General features: G+C 47.3%; 1 protein-coding gene across 1 annotated transcript in view; it reads left to right on the top strand.

The window, feature by feature from the left end:
- Window positions 1-1,498: 1,498 nt before the first annotated feature.
- The window catches only part of TARS3 (threonyl-tRNA synthetase 3), a 53,751-nt gene continuing 34,944 nt past the window's right edge, over window positions 1,499-20,305 (top strand). Inside the window, exons 1-7 of the mRNA XM_082618316.1 lie at window positions 1,499-1,867; window positions 2,846-2,908; window positions 3,618-3,814; window positions 10,953-11,076; window positions 14,581-14,702; window positions 16,278-16,395; window positions 18,416-18,480. Of these exons, the coding sequence (XP_082474442.1) occupies window positions 1,565-1,867; window positions 2,846-2,908; window positions 3,618-3,814; window positions 10,953-11,076; window positions 14,581-14,702; window positions 16,278-16,395; window positions 18,416-18,480 (992 nt within the window). The 5' untranslated portion in view covers window positions 1,499-1,564. The remainder of the gene's footprint in view (window positions 1,868-2,845; window positions 2,909-3,617; window positions 3,815-10,952; window positions 11,077-14,580; window positions 14,703-16,277; window positions 16,396-18,415; window positions 18,481-20,305) is intronic.

Genomic DNA, 20,305 nt, shown 5'->3' with positions numbered 1-20,305 from the left:
TCCATTTATAGAAAACTCAAGAAAATGTAAACTAACCTATAGTGACAGAAAGCAGATCAGCGGTTTCTTAGGGGTGGGCGATGGGGCCTAAGAGAGACAAATTACAAAGGCCACGGTATTTGACAGTGCGTAGGTCACGCCAGAACAGGAGGAGCAGAAATCAGATGGGGGGAAGTGGGGAAGAGAGTGGGAAGGCTGTGGAGCCTGTGAGCCTGTGTAACTCCGTCCAGAAGCTGGTCAGGGGAGGGAATAACAAAGACGCACTGGTATTAGTGTCATACTTATGGAAACTCCTCCTGGGAGCTGTGTGTGACTCCAATCAGCTCGCCCCCTCACCTCCTACAAAGGCATTCATCCACCTCTCCTCCTTCCTAACACCTGCCAACCTTTCTTTTCCAGAGCATCTGCTCCCTTCCCAACTGCACCAGTCCAAACTAAGCTCTCTCATTTTGGAACCACGATGACATTCATGGCCTGTATCTCATCAGGCTACCTGTTCAGTTAAACTTTACTGTGGTCGAAAGGCAGCCTAGTGCTCAGCACATGAACATGCCTCGGATAGTCGAAGCTTGAACCTCAGATGTGCCATGCAGAGGTGGTGTGACCTTGAACACTTAGCCTCTCTGTGCTTCAGTTTCTCCATCTATAAACGGCTACAACAATAGTGTCTCTCGCTATAAGTATTAAAGGAGTTAATATCTGTGTAAAGAATTTAGAACAAGGTTTGCTACATTCTAAGCCCTAAGAATGTTAATAAAAACCAACTTGTGTTCCTACTACGGGAAGGTGTGTGCTTATGGTTATAAGGGATACAAAGACCTATGTGGCATTTGCCCTACCCTCGAGGAACTAGCAATTTCTTGCCATCAGATTTAAATTTTTGTAGCGATCTGCATGCCCTAGTGCAGCAACCTTTGCATTTGGGCTGCCTTGGCATGAGGCCAAAGAAGGTCAATTCTCAGTGGCCAGTTTTTAGAACCTGGTGGCAAGTTAAAAGAATGGTAACTGCCAGGATTCACGAGAGGGAAAACAGGAGCCATTCTGGGAAGGGAGATGGTTTTGGACAATATGCATTTTGGTGACATACTCGTAGCTTTGAAGGCACAGTGAGCCTGTTTAGGGCCCACTCCACTCTCCAGGTCACTCTGCCTGTTTTGGCCCCCCAGCCCCCAAGCATGTCCAACTTGGGTCCACCAGCCCCCCCTGCCCCCCCACCCCGTTCCTACAGCCCTGCCCATGCAGTGTACAGCCAGCCTCACCCCTCACCTTTGCCCCGCCCTCTACAGTTCCAATAGCCCAGCCTCTGCAGTGCACAGCCGGCCCCACCCCTCCCCATCGCCCCGCCCCTACAGTTCCTATAGCCCCGCCCCATATCTCCGCCCTCCTCAGCTCCTATCGTCCCGCCCCTGCACTGCACAGCCAGCCCCGCCTCGCCCCGTCGCCCCGTTCCCCCCCCCCCGCCATTTATATAGCGTCGGCCCCCGCCCCCACACCGCAGTGCGCCCCTTAGCTGGCGACTGTATCCCACGGGGCGCCGGTACCTGTGTGAGGCGAGGCGGACGCCATGGCGGCCGAAGCCCTGGCGGCGGATGCCGTGGCATCGCGCCTGGCGCGGCAGGAGGAGGACATCCGCTGGCTGTGGACGGAGGTCCACCGCCTGAGGGACGAGCAGCTGAACGCGCCCGACCGCTGCCAGGCCGAGGGGCCGTGCCTCACGCGCGAGGTGGCGCAGCTGCGGGCCGAGAACCGCGAGCTGCGCCACCGCCTGTACCGCCTGCGGCTGTGCCTCGCGGAGGAGCTGAGCTACCAGGCGCGGCGGGAGAGCGCGCAGCGGCAGGGGGCCGGGCGCGCGGCCGCCGGCGCGCAGGTACCGGGCGGGGGCCTGTCCGCAGGGTGCGGCGGAGCTGGTGCGCTGAGAGCCCTGGGGCGGCAGGTGGGGGTGCGCGCGGCGGCAGGTGCGGCTGCGGGGGCGGGGGGCGGGGCGGGGCCTGCCCTCCCGGCCCCCTGCCCCGCGCTCTCACTCGGGCCGGGAACCCGCGACAGGCTGGACACGCCGGGGCCTCTGCGTTTCCAGCAATCGCCAGGCTGAGCTAACGCTGTAATGTCTCAGCTCTTCCCCTAAATTGCTCGCCGCACATTTTCTTCAGTGGTAGAAATAGCATTTTCCTGTCTTTGAAAAAAATGCTGCAGTGTTTAAAACTCACACTTCTTTCCTTGGGCAGGAAGACCAACAGCTCCATGTAGAAACACTTCCCTTCCCCCTGGTGAATGGCTGGTCTGAACTGTTTATGACAGGTGGTTTGGGGTGTTTAGTTGTTGCCTTGTTTTGGAGGTCTGTCTTGAGATTTGCGTATTTAATATTGTCAGTTAATAGCGTATTTTAATGTTTTGGTTCACTTACCTTCTTTTAACGTAATGCATTTCTAAGTTCTGAAGGCCTTCTCAGACCGTAGGTGTTCTCAGACTTTGTACCAGCGGACTGTGGTGCTCCTGGGCAACACCTTCCTCAAACAGTGCATATCAAGTCTCTGGGAGCAGCTATGCAACCATTAATCCAGGGACATTATTTGTTTAAAATTTAGAGGGGAGAAACTTTAAAGAGAAAAATATATTAAGTGTACTTAGCAAGAATGTGTGAAAGTGCACATTCAGGAAGGACTGAACCCCAGAAAACGGCTTTCCTGTTGAGGGTTGTAGGTAATGGTCAGGAGAGCCCCAGCCGTGAGCCTCTAAACATGGGACGCTTGCTGCCTGCTGGCCTGTCCCTCCCCTGCTTCGGGCTTCAGATATGTTGCTCTTTGTTGTCATTGGGATGAGTTGTTTATTATTTCCCTTTATTTCTCAGCCTCCTCCTAGTCAGAGCCAAGGAAAGGACATTAAAAAGAAGGAAAGCGGGCCTGACAGTGAGGTAAGTCATTGCTGTGGAAATAATATAAAATACTACCTATAATTTAAATAGGCTTATGTAGTTAATTGCCCAGGGTTTTTAATTAAAACAGTTGCTGTAAACTACGGCTTGGGCCACAGGAGTGTGTTTAAAATTTTGTTAGCCTTAGATACAAGATGTCTTAACTTAGAGGTGAGCCAGCCCCACAGCTGTAAAGGGCTCCTTAAGTTGAGAAAGCAGAGCTCTTCTTTTGTGTTAAGGAAACCAGCTTCTTTGCTTTTTAAATATAAATCATTAAAACAACCAGAATTGATCAGGCACATCAACATTTGGTAGGAGCAGGGGAGGATTATGCTTGGCCTCAGGGATCCATCAGGTTGAGGAGTTCAGACAAACGGGAGAAACAACTAGAGAACGTAGTCAGATGGTGTTATCAACAAGGGCTGAGTTGTGTGGCTCTGTGCACGAGCATGTTCAACCTGTGGGGAAGGGCCATGCCAGTGGGTGTGGTAGTTGGAAGAGGAGGGCTTTGCGCAGGACCCTGAGAGCTAGGAGGGAGTTAGACCCTGGGAGGGGAGTCTTCAGGGGGTGAGAGTGAAAGCAGAGCCATAGGGGCTGGTGGGGGCTGTGACCTGAGCCTGCTGAGAAGGGGTGGGGCTTATTTAGAGCTGAGCAGTTAGAAAAAAGTGGACTGTGTCTGTTAACCCTCCTGTATTCTAATGGTTTTCAGGTGAAGAATCCACCACATTTTGTGAAGGAAAGATTGAAGCTTTTTGAAATACTGAAGAAAGATCATCAGCTCTTACTTGCCATTTATGAAAAAAAGGGGAATACAAGCAATGTGATCACAGTAAGAGTGGTTGATGGGAAAACAGTGGAAGGGGAAGCTTGGAAAACAACACCTTACCAAGTGGCTGCTGAAATTAGGTAAACCGTAGTGTGGAGCAGATAATCAGTACTGAGTGTTGGGCCAGAGCTTGGTGAAAATGTGTTCTTTTTTTTTTTTTTTTTTTTTTTTTTTTGTGGTATGTGGGCCTCATTGTTGTGGCCTCTCCCGTTGCGAAGCACAGGCTCCGGACGCGCAGGCTCAGCAGCCATGGCTCATGGGCCCAGCCGCTCCGCGGCATGTGGGATCTTCCCAGACCGGGGCACGAACCCGTGTCCCCTGCATCGGCAGGCGGACTCTCAACCACTGCGCCACCAGGGAAGCCCTGAAAATGTGTTCTTAAGGACTGCTAAAATATTCTTTTCTTACTCAGTTGAATAAATTAATTAGGTAATTATTTACCTCTTGGCTTCTAAAGTGGCCATTTAATAAGTAATTGAATATCAGAACACAATCTCCTTCTCTTTCAAGGGTCCAACTTTTAGAGTTCTAATTAAAATATATAGTAGAGAAAAATGTATAATCCTTGACAGGTGACAGTACCTTGACCCGGTTCATCATCAAGTTATTTTCATGAGATTTTACAGGTCTTTTGTTGGGCTTGACTCCAAGCCATTGTTCCACCAGTAAATAACTGTGGGTGGGTCTTTGGACCAATGTGGGCAGATCCCTCAAGCTTTCCAAGCCTGTTTTCTTACATCTTAAGTGGAAATAATAATACTTTTATCGTTTACCTTATGAGATTGTAAAGAGTAAATAAAATACTATATATGAGAGATACTCTGAAAATGAAAGCAACTCTAGAAATGTACAAAAAGGCCTATTATAGATTGAAGATGTATGTGTTAGAGCTATGATCAGCCCTGGAAGCTTTGACCTTCCTAGAAATTAGATACTTCAGTGAAGTTGTGTTGTTTTGGCTAATGTTAATTCCCGGCATTAAATAAAATTCTTTGGAAGCTATAGCTCAGAACTGCCATGTAAATAAACTTATTATTTAAAAACCAAACTTTTCAACAATTAAAATCTTCAGATTTCCTTTGAAAAATATGGTTAAGTTTGTATTTTTCATCCTATTATATCATACACCCTAAAGGCCCCTCCTAACCTGTTCCTGTGCTTTCCAGGAGAGAGGAATAGATGTGCTGGGAATGGGCTTTGAGGCAAAAATAAGTTTATGTTTCCTCATGGAGAGTCATTTGCATGTTGGCAGATGGAAGTCTGAGCCGTCCTGCACTGAAGAGACTGTCCAAGCTTGGGAAACAAGGTCATTTCATTATAGGACGTGTTCTCATTGTACAGTCAGTGACTTACATTCCCACAGGTACCAGTTTAAAACCACCCTCGAGTTTAATGACAGAGGGGTTGCAGGAGTGTCTAAAAAGTAAAATTGTCCAAAACTAAAGCATGGGCAAAGCTGTATCAGGCAAACCTGATAAGAAGAAAGCAGTGGTCTTAATGTTACCATCAGACAGCAGAATTTAGGGCTGTCTAAATCATTAGACAGAATCATTGAATGGGAGACTGAGGCTTATTTTTAAAATAGAAGAACAGTGTAATTCCCAATTTGTCACGCACCTTTATGAGTTATATAACGTAGCATCAAACCAGAAATACAAGATTATAGGAAGTCAAGAGTGGCAGACTTTAACATGCCTTTCTCAGTTTTTGATCAAATAGCCCAAAATTAAGATTATATGGTCTGAATAATAACACTGTAAGGTAGGCTTCGTGGCTACTCCCTGATCTCTGTGCTGTGGCCCAGATGGTGCCTTCTCTCTTGGCACCTGTGGTCGTGCTTTCGGTTCCTCAGAATCTTAATAAAATACAGAAACACACAGTTAGCATTCTGTGAGCAAAGTGAAATCCATTGTGAACTCAGTAAGCATTAAATGACAACAAGACAAAACAAAACTAGGAAATTTAAAAAACTTCAAAATACTCAGGTGAAAAGAAATAAAAACAAGTATTTTCAGAAATAAAAAGAGTAAAAAAGGAGTATTCTTAGAAAATACTTCTAACGAAGAGAATATATTTCAAAATCTATGTAATACATCTGAGTGGTGATCAGGAACAGATTTATAGTGTTGAAGGCTTTTATTATTGAATAAAAAAAATGAAATGACTAAGAATTCAACTCAGGCAGTTAGAAAAAGAACAATTAAACAAGGAGGAGACTAAAAAAGTGAATTAGAGAAGAGTATTAACTGAAAAACTATTAAAATAAGTAAGGGTGCAGCAAGGTGTATGGTTATAAAAATAAACTTAAAAATAATAGTTTTGGGCCTCCCTGGTGGCGCAGTGGTTGAGAGTCCGCCTGCCGATGCAGGGGATGCGGGTTCGTGCCCCGGTCTGGGAGGATCCCATATGCCGCGGAGCGGCTGGGCCCGTGAGCCATGGCCGCTGGGCCTGCGCGTCCGGAGCCTGTGCTCCGCAACGGGAGAGGCCACAACAGTGAGAGGCCCGCATACCGCAAAAAGAAAAAAAAAAAAAAATAGTTTTATTAAATTATACTGACTGTTCCCTTGGTTTACTGAGACTTGATTGCATGGATGATTTTCCCTGCTCTGAGGGAGTGTTGGCCTTCCTAAGTGTAACATGTAAGGTACAAATCATTAAGGAAAAGACGGACAGAGTCAAAAACACTTAGGAAAAATGGCTACGCGTAAAAATGACGCATAAAAAGGAGGAAAAGATAAACTTAGAGATGCAAATTAAAGTAATTGTGTATTATCTATTGGTCTGTCAAAGATTTATGAATAATGGTTAATATTGATATGATTTTGGGGAAATGGCACTGCTGGAGGGTGGATGCAGAGGCGCAGTCTCTTTCTTTTTTTTTTTTTTTTTTTTTTTTTTTTGCTGTACGCGGGCCTCTCACTGCTGTGGCCTCTCCCGTCGCGGAGCACAGGCTCCGGACACACAGGCCCCGCGGCCATGGCTCGCGGGCCCAGCCGCTCCGCGGCACGTGGGATCCTCCGGGACCGGGGCACGAACCCGTGTCCCCTGCATCGGCAGGCGGACTCCCAACCACTGCGCCACCAGGGAAGCCCCGCAGTCTCTTTCTTAAATGTGCAAACCCCAACCCTTGGATCCAGTCATTCTATACATAGCCATTTATCCCAAGGAAATACCCCAGCAGAAAAAATGAGCAAAGGACAGTTCATAGTAGTTCATTGAAGAGTAGTTCTTGGAATGTGGTCCCCAGACCAGCAGCATTAGCATCAACTGGGAACTTGATGGAAGAGCAGATTCTCGGGTCCCATCCCACACTTCCTGAATCAGTTAGTCATCTGTGTTTCCAGGAGCCCCCCAGGGGCTTCTGACTAAACTGCTGCAGGAAAGAGCCCCTAGAGATCATGGCTTAAGTAAGGCAGACGCCACATTCTCCCCTGACAGACTCGTGGTGGCCAGGCTGGTGGGCGTCTCTGGTCCAGGCAGTCCTTCATGGACCCAAGATCCCCGCATCTTGTCACTCTGCCGTCCCCTTAAGTAGGGCTTGTTCACATCTAGGGGTGGAGGCTGGGTCACACCCATGGACCTGCTTGCAGGCAGGGGAAGAGCGGCTGGAGAGCAAGGGTGCTTTGAGGCCAAGACCCTGGAGCAGCACGTTTTAATTCCCACCTACAGCCTGTTAGCTCACGCTTAGTCACACAGCCACGCCGCCTGAAAGAGAATGGAAACGTAGCTCCTGCTGGCTGGCCACGTGTCCAGCCCAGGCACTCTCACCACAGGAGAGAGGAAGGATGGTCTTGGGGACAGCATCTGCCGCGGCGTGCCGCTGGGACCTCCAGACACCTGTGAGCGTCTGCCGTGTGTCATCCCCCACGCTCCCTCACTCTCCTGGCGAGACGACTCCAGGCCCTGGCAGCAGAAAGCCCAGGATTTTCAGGTGAAGCACACAACACCCCCATCGCCTGGCTGCTCGCGCTCTAGCAGCAAGTAAACTGATAGACGAGGCTGCCCATGCCACGTGTATATGGTGGTGGGATAAACACAGTCACGATTAAACTGTCATTTGGCAAAAAGAGGAGTGATGCGGCAGACAGTGGTGCTCAGGAGCCCCCAGATCTTGTCTGCAGCCTGGCCGTGGGTGGGGCTCGGGTCAAACCATCTGGCCACCCTTTGTCCTCTGGGAGCAGCTCTCTTGTCCACCGCCCTCTGTCGGCCCTGATTTTGCAATTTGGAGGGCTTGTCGTTGTCTGTCGCCCTCACTTGCCACATCTGAAGTGCGGGCAGTTGTTCATCGTGGAGGCCGCGAGGTTTGCTGGTGCGGCTCTGGCTGGTGCATGCGTGGAGCTCAGGGCTCCAGTGAGAATCAGTCACGGGTACTTGTAAGCTGGGCTTATAGTTTGTTTGGCAAAACAATTCCCTCAAGCAGTTAACCGTAGTAGGCTTCTAACTAGAAGCTTCTAGTCAGTTTCCCATGAAAGTAACCATACTGAAGATTTCTCCTAGACAGAGACTTCTCACCCTTTTATTCCCTGGCCTTTGCCTTTTGCTTGTTCCTCTCTCCCTCAGTTAAATGGGCCAAGATCAGACAAAACCACAGGTTGGGGACAGGCGGCTCCCTTACTCTGATCCTTGTAGCTGGACCAGCCTGTGTTGTCTGTCTCTGTGTGGCCTTTGAGAAGGGCTGTCAGTGCCTGTTCCTCCTCCTCTTTGGGACAGAAAATTGTTTTTGCATCTTGCACAGCCTCACACTTCTGAACTCCCAGTCAGTTCGGCTTACAGGCCGCGTGCGGAGAGAGCCTCCCTCGTAAGGGGACAAATACCGTCTGAGCTTATCTTGGCCTGGTAGTATTTTGCTAAGTTACCCAGTGTATCCCAGCGTTTGCCTCTGTATAACCGTTTACTCGTGTGCTACAGGCATCGTAAGCACATTATTTGCCTGCAGGTCTTAGGAGGCACTTTGTTATGCTCTAACAGGGTTATTGGCTTTCCACGTCTGAGTACCTCTTTCTGTGTAACCCACGGCACATCCGCTAAGCCAATGCCGGATGATTTGTTTTTGTTACTCACTTGCAGGCCCTTATTTCTGCGTTAAGACACAGGCTGTCAGAGCCTCTCTGACAGCAGTCTGGGGGTGCGGGGTCCAGGCTGGCAATGCTTCTCCATACGTTTATTTGGGGACCTAAATTCCTTCCATCTAGCTGTTGGGTGGTCTGGTACAGTGTTCCCTTGTCCGTATGGTTCAAAGGTCCTAGCATGTGTGCTCCATCTACAGAGAGCCGGATGGACAGGTGCCCTGCATAGTGTTAAGGCTGAGATATGGCAGTGCTGGACACTGCTTCTGCCTCCACCTAAGCCACGTGGCTACCTCCTGCTGCAAGGATGGCCAGGCACTGATTGTAGAGGACAGAGAGAATGGGCTTGAGGAGCCCTTAGCAGCTTGGCATGGCAGCAAAGATGAAGATAAAATTCTACTCCACTGATAACAATACTGAACGTGTATTAAGTTCTTATTATGCGTACACCTTATTTAATCCTTAGGATAAATATATGAGGAAGATCCTGTAATTCCCATCTTGCTGATGAGGAAACCGAGGCTTTGAAAAGCTGAGTAAATTGTCCAGTGTTTAACCCCAGGTTGGCCTGACCCTAGAGTGTGTGCTGTTAACCACAGTGCTGTGCCCCTGCTCAAGTTACTCACAGAAATGCAAATGAAAACGTCACATTGTCAAGATGACACAATTTTGTACTCCTGAAGGTGAGAGCACAGAGAAAGGTATTTTGGGACCCTTTCCTGATAGGAAAATTTGGTAATATAGTCCAATTAAAGTCATTAAAAGTGCTTATCCCTTGACTCAGTAGTTTTACTTCTAGAATTTTTCCTGAGAAAATAATCAGGAACTGAGATGTATGTTCAAGAATGTCCATTGCAGCTTTATTTGTCATTGTCAAAATAAAACAAGAAGAACCAAAACCCACAAAGAAATAACCCAAATCCCAGCAGTAGTGGGTTCATTAAGCAAATCTTAGTTCTACTGCAGCTGTCAAATAGCATGTTTTACAAGTCTGTTTGCTGTTCGGGAAAAATGTCATGGTTTATTGTTAAGTTTAAAAAGTAGGTTATCATATAACATAAAGAGTAATAATATTAAAATTTTTACATTGGTGTATGTATTTATCCAAAAAAGTGGAAAGACGGACAGCAAATGTTAACAGCAATTTCTGGGTGACTGGATTGAGGGTGAATTTTTTTTTTGGCTGCGCACGTGGGATCTTAGTTCCCCAACCAGGGATCGAACCTGTGCCCCCTGCGTTGGAAGCACGAAGTCATGACCACTAGACCGTCGGGGAAGTCCAGAGGGTGATTTTTTTTCTTTGTGCTTTTCTGTGCTTTCTAGGTCTCCTCTTAGCATGTTATTTTTGTCAGTAATTTTCAAACAATAAATGTTAATGAAGAGACATACACACACCCACACACACAAAGGAAAAGGATCAACACCTCATAGAAAATAGGCAAAGGACATGGACAGTTCATAAAAGTAAACTGGCCAGTAAACATTTATAATCCAATAAATCAAATTAAAACAACCATTTCCAACATCACATTGGCAAAGTTTGAAAAAATCAGGGTGCGTGGAAGTGGTACATTCAGACAATATTTATCAGCAGTCCTTTAGAGGCACATGCTCTTTGACCTAACAATTTTACTTCCAAAGGCCTATTCCCAGAAAAGTCACCAAAGAACAAAGCCGCCTGTGCACGGATGTCTGTGCAGTGGTGTGCAGGAGGAGGCTTCCTTAATCAGTGTGGTCCTTCCAGAATGTTCTGGGAGTCTGTCTGATGGCATGGTTGTAAAGAAAATTATGTAGACAACTATGTTTTTTTATGACGGGGGTGTGTGCCTGTGTGTGTGTGGTGTGTGAAGGAGGGGCCGGTATAGATAAAGACTGGAAAAACATGTGCCAGAATGTTATATGAGTGGTGATATGTGAGTGGTGAGATTTACGTGATTTTTATTTTATTCTGTGCATTCTCTGTTTTCTGAGTTTTTACAGTGAACGTATCTTATTACTTTTGTACTTAAAATAAGTGTCACAAAATTTTAAAAAATCTATCCTATTAGTTTACGTTTGTACTTCCCACTATAGAAAGAAACCCTGGAAATCATTTTCATCTTTTGTTTTAGCCTGTGATGCGTTAACCCCCATGTGACTGTTCTCTCACCAGTCAGGAGCTGGCGGAAAGCACGGTGATAGCCAAAGTGAATGGGGAGCTGTGGGACCTGGACCGTCCGCTGGAAGGGGACTCTACCCTAGAGCTGCTCATGTTTGAGGACAAGGAAGCCCAAGCTGTAAGTGTTTAAAGACCAATCCACCATACTTTGGCTATTTATGTTGTCAATTACATTACGTAATTATGAAGCCACATACTGAAGTCAAGAATGATGGGTTTTGTGGCCTTCAAAGGTTTAACATGCATATGTTGGTGTTTAATAAATATAATATTAATAACACCATACTGAAAAGTGATTCAGAAAGAGCAGTTTATAAATGAGATACATAGCTTATATGTATTATTTCATTTTTCTCACTTAAGATCTAACCCAAACAACTGTCACCTAACTATATGCCAGCTGTCACCTCAGAACTTGTGAACATTTATTGATTCCCTCAGTCAGCTGACTAGCATCTAAGCTGTTGGGTGCACGTGCCAGACCTTGTGGGGCAGCAGAGGCTCCTGCTACAGAGTTCACTGGTGGGAGGGGTAGTGAGCAAGGAAATAAACAACTTGACACTTTCGGGTGGTGTCAGCCTCCGGAGAAGCCAAGTAGGAGCAGCCATAGTAGCTGGCCCGGCAGTTAGTTTTCAGCCTCTCCTGAGGGCGGAATCCTGCCAAGACCTGAGCAGTCTCCCATACTAGCTGGCTCTTGGTTGACCTGCAGACACTGTTCTTTAACAGATTCTTTAACAGTGGGCTGCTGCAGGCTTTCAGTCTGTCAGGTGTTTGGGTGGGGGGATGGGGGAGCTACCAAACTTAATGTTCCATGGAGGGGTCGGCCTCTTTGGAGTTCTTTCCCCCTGTGTTTAGTGACATCATGAAAGAGAAAACTTATTTATCATATTATCTTGGGGAATGTTTCTAGAGTGTCTCATCAGCCCACCCCTCTGCCTACCCTGATACTAACATGGCACCTGGTGTCACATTACAGGACCTCCGAAATACTTGTGGTTGTTTATGAAAATGAGAATGTTCCGTGCCAGGCACCAGCCCCAGCCCCTTGTGTACGTTATCTCCCTGAGTCTGCACTTACCTTTTCACACGGGTACCATGTTAATAGTACACAGGCTCAGGATGGTTCAGTAACTTTTCCAAGCTCTTGATGCTGCTTTTAGTGTAATTTAGTAACAGAGACTTTTTTTGTTATTCTTGGATTTTATTTTCCTGTTACTATGAACATATTAAGATTTTGAACATAAACCCATTTATGAGTATTTAATGCATATCCATGAAAAAGAAATCCTGGAAAAGCAAATCTAGAAAACTCAGATCTACAAGATGATAAAATTAATGATTTTGTAAAGCATTTTTTACTTTACAGAAAAATTCATCTCCTTTGTATAGCAAACTCTCGGTATGCGGGCCTCTCACTGTTGCGGCCTCTCCCATTGCGGAGCACAGGCTCCAGATGCGCAGGCCCAGCGGCCATGGCTCACGGGCTCAGCCGCTCCGCAGCATGTGGAATCCTCCCGGACAGGGGCACGAACCCGTGTCCCCTGCATCGGCAGGCGGACTCTCAACCACTGCGCCACCAGGGAAGCCCTGTATAGCAAACTCTTAAACTTCTATTTTAAAAGATGCTTCTATTTACAAGACTATTTAGTGCATGATGTAACATAGGAAAGTAAATAGTCCCCACCCTCTAGGTAAATTTATGTTGAAAGTGACCACAAGAATGTTCATGTAAAGTTGATAAATACGTACACCAGAAACAAGGAGCATTTTATAAAATGGTAGAGCTTTCAAGTTTAAAGTATATCTAATAGATATTTCCTTTTGCAAGCATGCTGTCCAGCAGGAGAATGTATGTGGGTATTTGTTCTGCTCTAAATCTCTGCCCAAGTCCCAGGAGCAGTCAGCAATGTGCTGCTGGGACGTCATGCTCAGGAAGCATAGGTACTTATTTGAGGTGTAAACAAGGTACTTATCTGAGGTGTAAACAAGATACTTATCTGAGGTGTAAACAAAACCAGATATATGTAGGAACCCAAGCTGCTAGTTCTGTGATGTACTATGTTTTAAATGTAAATTCAATAATTTCTTTTCTGCTTAAAACCTTTTAATACATCCCAGTGCATTAGAATAAAACTCAAATCCCTCTCCAAGGCCTGCATGGTTGCTGGCCTGTTTTTACCTGTCAACCTTCCTCAAGCTGCTTTGTGGTACATCCCCCCAACCCTAACCACGCTGTGAATACAGGGCCTCCGCCGTGATTCTTTTTTTTTTTTTTTTGCGGTACGCGGGCTTCTCACTGTTGTGGCCTCTCCCGTTGCGGAGCACAGGCTCCGGACGCACAGGCTCAGCGGCCGTGGCTCACGGGCCCAGCCGCTCCGCGGCATGTGGGATCTTCCCGGACCGGGGCATGAACCCGCGTCCCCTGCATCGGCAGGCGGACTCTCAACCACTGCGCCACCAGGGAAGCCCACGCCGTGATTCTTAATTACAACGATCTGTTCATCTTCTTTTAAATAAGCTTCTCATCTTGCGATGATGCACTTAGAGGTTTGTTGCCTGCCCTCTCCCCCACTAGGCTGCAAACCGCATGAGGCCAGCGGCTCGCATTTCTTTCTCTCTTGTGTCTCCAGCACCTAACACAGTGTTTGGCTCAGGCAATTTCCAGGTGTGCACAATGCACCGAAGAAGGTACTTGGGCTGACGCTGGCAGCCAGCCTGCCATCCTGTACCATCCCAAGCAGAGGGCTCTGCCCCAAGGACTGACCCTCTGGGCCTGGTGCCGTGGGTCGGGATTGCACAGAGTCTGTTAACCAGCTAGCTCCCTCTATTCCGGTTTATTATCTCAGACAGCTTTCTAATTGCAATTTGTTTCCTTTTTAATTAAGGAAAGTGCTGCCAGAGGACTCGATTGTCTTGTTCCTTTGGCATCTATATTTATTGTTAATTGGTGACTGGTTAGTTTTAATGTATGCATAAACCATTGATTCCTTGGTAATTCAAAACCCAATCAACTTTCTGAACTTGTAGAGCTTATGACTGGCCCTTGGACTGCAGTGAATTAACTAATGTACACCCTGCCCAGGGGACCCCGGCAGCCAGCAGACAGTCCTCAGTGACCCCTCTGTCTTGAGTTATCTTTCAGACTTCCACAGCCACATGCTATTCAGCACGTGAAGACTGCTGTGTAGACGCAGAATCTTGTTAACGTGAGTGATGTCATGAGCAGCCGCTGTGGCCTCGAATCTGACTCTGAGAGGCTGCCCGGAGGAGGAGGAAGGGGGCCCATGCCCGGCACTCCCTGGCGTTCCTCTGTGCTGGGCCTGGACCGGCTCTGGGCGGCTGCTCTGCTCGGTGGTCAAGGCACAGAAGGAAGTGGTTTAGGAGCTGGGCTTCAGTGCCACACAGAGCAGCAGCTGCACGTTAGAACCAAGCAGCCGGCTGCCGGGGATTCCAGGGAGGGCTCAGGAAGCATCTCTCGTCAGCAGTTGCCAGAGATCGATGCTGCCTTGTGTCCCAGTGTCTGTCCCCTTACACTGTATCCACGTGCTCGCTTGTCCTCTTGTCTGCCTGATGGCTTCCTGTGACCCCGTGATCATGGCCACGGCCTCTGTCCTGCCCACAGGTGTACTGGCACTCCAGTGCCCACGTCCTCGGGGAAGCCCTGGAGCTCCACTACGGGGGCCTCCTGTGCTGCGGGCCACCCACCGACTACGGGTTCTACTACGACATGTTCCTCGAAGACAGGTAACGCCTCTGAGCGCATGTGTTTATAGTGGTTACACATTAGTGTACTGAATACCTACTGCAGAATGTGATTATAGATTAGGTCACCATTTATGAACAGTATTATTTTTTTTGAGTTTAGATTCAAGTGTAACTTCTCAAATTGTGTTCTTTCTTTTCTTGAGAAGGATGTGATACGCTATTTATGTAACCTGAGACTTGGCTAGGGCAAACTACTAATTTGGACCAGAGTTGTAGGGTTAATCCCTGGAGAGCACATAGTTCAGCTCTGCGCCGTGACGGTCAAGGGCGCTGTCCACCGCAGCTACACATGTCCCACAGCAGGTGCCAGAGGGGCTGGTTCGCAGCGGCCTCACGTTCTTCAAGTAGATCTGTGCTTGAAATCACGAGCAGCAGACGCAGCCTCGGCCCACCTCCTTCTCCATATCCCTTGTCGCCCTTAAGGAAACCACCAGCTCTCAAACCAAAACCTGAGGGTCCTCCCAAGCCCACCCTGCTCCTTGCCACCCCCTAACCCCCCCAGTCACTCCATCCACTTCTGCCAGTTTTATCCCCTAAGTAGTTCTCCCCCACCTTCTGCCTTAACATAGACCCCCAGCGTCCTTGCCTGGACGACCGTGGTACATTCTCCCGCCATCTGCCACCTCCACGCTGCCAAAGTGACCCCTCCCTAACCGAGTGCCTGGCACTCTGCAGCTCCTGCTCCCAGCCTGTCCAGCGTAGTCCCCACCCCCACCCCGGAGTTATTCCGCAGAATGTGTTGACGCCTCCTGTGTGCTCCAGGCTTGGTGCTGCTGACTCCGCACTGGACAGATCAGCCTGCCCTCGTGGGCTCAGCAGTCTGGCTGGGGGAGACAGACATAGACAGACACGCAGCTGTCTGCTGTCGGAGGTGATGAGGTGGTGAGGGCCATGAAGGGGAGGTGGGGGCCTGAGCAGGCAGCCAGTCAGCTGAGAGCTCAGTGACCTTGAAGCAGGGGTGGAGTGGAGGGAGAGAGAGAGCGAGCTCTGAGGCTGGTGGGGGAAGAACGTACCAGGCCTCTGTGGGACAGCCCTGGGTCGGGGTGTGTGCGGCTTGTTTGAGGAATGCAGGTGGCCCACAGGGCTGGAGGGGTGTGAGCACAGACAGGGGTTCCTGAGAGGAGCCGGGGCTGCCCAGTGGAGGCCGGCTGACCTGCAGTTCACACTCTCAGAGCTTCCTCCCAGCCTGGATCTCCTGGTCTAGGGCAGGGGCATGGCGCACACCACACTGCGCTTTTGAACAAAAACGTAAACGTGTGAAGAATGAGGAAGACTGCCCAGATGATCAGGCCCCGGAGGAGCTTGCGGTCCAGCTGGGGAGTGTCCAACGGGGCTGTTCAGAGAACTGAGGGCGGTTCATCAGCTGATGCCTCTGTCTCCCTCTTTGAGAAGTAGGGTTACCTGCCTTGTGAAAGGATGACTGACCCTCTGAAGTCCTGGACAGTAAAGTACCACGTTCCTCGATGTAGAAGGCTGGTCAGCTGGTGACAAAGGCCACAGGTCAAAGGTCATGTCTGAGCAATCTGTGCTGATTCTCGCTGCTTTTCCCTGCAGGGCCGTGTCCAGCACAGAGCTGCCAGCGCTGGAGAGCGCGTGCAAGGCCATCATCAAAGAGCAGCAGCCTTTCGAAAGGTTGGAAGTCAGCAAGGAGGCCCTGCTGGACCTGTTTAAGGTGATTTCGTGCCGGGAACGTGAACAATATTTAATACAGACGACTGGTTTTAACAAATAATTGGCCACTGCTCACCAAATTGTTCCAAACGGGTTGATTGAATTTTTAATGCAGATATAGGTAGGTGAAGGGCCGGGTGAATAGTTTCATATATGTGTTTTATAAATCTGATTAATTCTGAGTGTTGTTAGTACTCCGGCTATTGAATTCAACAATATGTATAATACCAAATAAAATTCTGGGGGCTTCCCTGGTGGCGCAGTGGTTGAGAGTCTGCCTGCTGATGCAGGGGACGCGGGTTCGTGCCCCGGTCTGGGAAGATCCCATATCCCGCGGAGCGGCTGGGCCCGTGAGCCATGGCCGCTGAGCCTGCACGTCCGGAGCCTGAGCTCCGCAACAGGAGAGGCCACAACAGTGAGAGGCCCGCGTACCGCAAAAAAGAAAAAAAAAAAAAAAAAAAAGATTCTGGGTTTTCCTCTTTCGTTTGGGGTTTTCTGCTAATTTTTTTTTCATATCTTTATTGGAGTAAAAATGCTTTACAATGTTGTGTTAGTTTTTACTGTTCAACAAAGTGAATCAGCTATATGTATACATATATCCCCATATCCCCATATCCCCATATCCCCTCCCTCTTTTTTTTTCTTTTTTGCGGGTCACGGGCCTCTCACTTTTGTGGCCTCTCCTGTTGCGGAGCACAGACTCCGGACGCGCAGGCTCAGCGGCCGTGGCTCACGGGCCCAGCCGCTCTGCGGCATGTGGGATCCTCCCGGACCGGGGCACGAACCCACATCCCCTCCATCGGCAGGTGGATGCTCAACCACTGCGCCACCAGGGAAGCCCTCCCCTCCCTCTTGAGCCTCCCTCCCACCCTCCCTATCTCACTCCTCTAGGTCATCACAAAGCACTGAGCTGATCTCCCTGTGCTATGCAGCAGCTTCCCACTAGCCATCCATTTTACATTTGGTAGTGTATATATGTCCATGTCACTCTCTCACTTCATCCCAGCTTCCCCCTGCTCCCCGCTGTGCCCTCAAGTCCGTTCTCTACACCTGTGTCTTTATTCTTGTCCTGCCACTAGGTTCATCAATACTGCTTTTTAAAATTCCATATGTAAGCGTTAGCATACAGTATTTGTTTTTCTCTTTCTGACTTCACTCTGTATGACAGATTCTAGGTCCATCCACCTCACTACAAATAACTCAGTTTCGTTCCTTTTTATGGCTGAGTAATATTCCATTGTATATATGTGCCACATCTTCTTTATCCATTCATCTGTTGATGGACATTTAGGTTGCTTCCATGTCCTGGCTATTGTAAATAGTGCTGCAGTGAACATTTTGGTACATGGATCTTTTTGAATTATGATTTTCTCTGGGTATATTGCCCAGGAGGGGGATTGCTGGGTCATATGGTAGTTCAATTTTTAGTTTCTTAAGGAACCTCCATCCTGTTCTCCATAGTGGCTGTATCAATTTACATTCCCACCAACAGCGCAGGAGGGTTCCCTTTTTTAATTTTTACATGTCCTCAGAATTTTATTTACTTCATGTAGTTAAAATTGGAATCTTCGAGAACAGTGCTGTCCAATAATGAGATCCACAAATCTGAGCCACATATGTCATCTTTAATTTTTTGGTAGCCACCTTTTAAAAGTAAAAGAAAGATGAAATTAATTTTTATAACATTTTATTTAACCCAATAAATCAAAAATATTGCTTCAACATGTAACCAACATAAAAAGTAATTAGTGAGCTATTTTATTTTCTTCTTTCCACATTATGCCTCTGAAATCCAGTGTTTTGCCCTTGTGCTTTACCTCATTTCAGATCAGTTGCATTTCAAATGCTCAGTAGGTTCCCATCCTGCATGGCACAGCTCTGGGCTCTCAGCTCTTTGTATCCCCGCAGTCTCAGCACCTAGAACATAGCAGACGCCCATTCAGTGTGTGTTGAAAAAAGTTAACATTTTTTCCCACTTAAACATTTTGTGTGATAATATGTAAATGTATTTTTCTTTGTAGTACAATAAATTTAAATGCCGCATCCTGAAGGAGAAGATTAATGCGCCAACGACCACGGTTTACAGGTAAAGTGTGTGTGAATTTTAAACACTGCTCAGTGGTACATCTGAAGGCATTAACAGTAGCAAGTCTGTCTTTGGTGGGTGGTCTGTTTGTAAATTTGCATGGTTGGTATAGTACTACTGTAGGTGGGGACTCTGAAATGTTATCACCAAAGGGGAATTGTTATTTTCTCATTTGTATTTATCAGGATAGTACTAAAAACCCACATTCTGTTTGCTGGATGTTAGCTGTAGCAGCCTCTTTCTCCCTGTGAGTAAGACTGTGTTCTCAGGGCCTCACATTTTGGGGGACTGTTAGGGAAAGGAATTGTTTGTCCTCCCACATTCTTATTGAGGGGCAGTGGGAGCTGTCATGGGCCATCTCCTCGGGCAGTGATTCTCTGCCTCTTACCATGCTCTCCACTGCTTGGGGTCCAAGAGCATAACCCTCCAGGTGTCAGCTGGACTCACAGTGAGACAAGAAGTGGTGGGAAGCAGAGGCCAGCGGGAGCCCCTACCCAAACCACTTAGTTTTGCTGGGCATTAGGCTCCCAACCCCTTTTACTGGCCACTTGTTCAGCTGCCTTGTGGGTACTGCTCGTCTCTGTTCCTGTGTGTCCTGCTCTCTGGCTGCCTGTGACCTTCACGGTCCCATCGGAGAAGACCTGGTCCCTGTATAAGTACGACCACAAATATCCTCCACAGGGAACTTCCTTTCCACACTCAAGTACTGTGGTTCTCTGACTTAACTGTACTGTGAGTAAAATTATACCCCCTTTATGCACAGCTGTGCACAGTGCATTTCTTTTTTAAAAAAATAAATTTATTTATTTTATTTATTTACTTTTGGCTGCATTGGGTCTTCATTGCTGCACGTGGGCTTTCTCTAGTTGCAGTGAGCAGGGGCTACTCTTCGTTGCCATGTGTGGGCTTCTCACTCTGGTGGCTTCTCTTGTTGCGGAGCACGGGCTCTAGGTGCCTGGGCTTCAGTAGTTGTGACACGCAAGCTCAGTAGTTGTGGCTCATGGGCTCTAGAGCGCAGGCTCAGTAGTTGTGGTGCACAGGCTTAGTTGCTCCGTGGCATGTGGGATCTTTCCGGACCAAGGCTCAAACCCGTGTCCCCTGCATTGGCAGGTGGATTCTCAACCACTGCACCACCAGGGAAGTCCCCACAGTGCATTTCTTAAATGATAATATGAACACATGGCCATTTTATGCTGAAGGTGGATACCATGCTTATCTTATTTTTGCTGCTCTCCAATGACCTGATAAGATTTTGTTATTTATTACCTATAATACAAATAAGTGTCAGTATAATCATTTTAAAGTTTAAAAATAAATGAAGAAATTGAAAAGGTATGCTAAGTTTTAAATTTCTGGCTTTTAATACTTGACATTTTGGTTTTTTTTTTTAACTTAGGTCAACATTGATGCTTATTCTGTCAATTGGAATGGCTTGTATTTAATTTTTTGAAAATAAATGGCTTTTTTTCTATGGAATTATTTAAAGATTAGCTTATTAAAGTCTTTCATGCTAATCAGGCATTTTTTTCCATTTCTCTGAGCATTGACTTACAACCTCCATCTTGGACAGAGAACAATACATAAAAGCCTGGTCATTCAGAGAAATGATGTTTTCATGTTTAAAGCTTCATTGTACTTTGGTGAATAATCCAGTCCCTTTATGTATTCATTGTAATTTTTAACTTTTTAACCGGTGAACTTTAAAACTACTTAAAATTGGTTGGAATAGTTAAGGAACAACTTTTTTTCTTTACTAAATTTTCCTTAAATTGGTTGACATTAAGTCACCTTCCCTCAGACCCACATTATTGGTATCTTAACTCTG

Source organism: Mesoplodon mirus, assembly GCF_964341445.2.
Source record: "Mesoplodon mirus genome assembly, chromosome: 4".
Classification (NCBI taxonomy): Eukaryota; Metazoa; Chordata; class Mammalia; order Artiodactyla; family Ziphiidae; genus Mesoplodon; species Mesoplodon mirus.
Note: the sequence above shows the minus strand (reverse complement) of the source record. Positions and strands in the feature narration are given on the sequence as shown.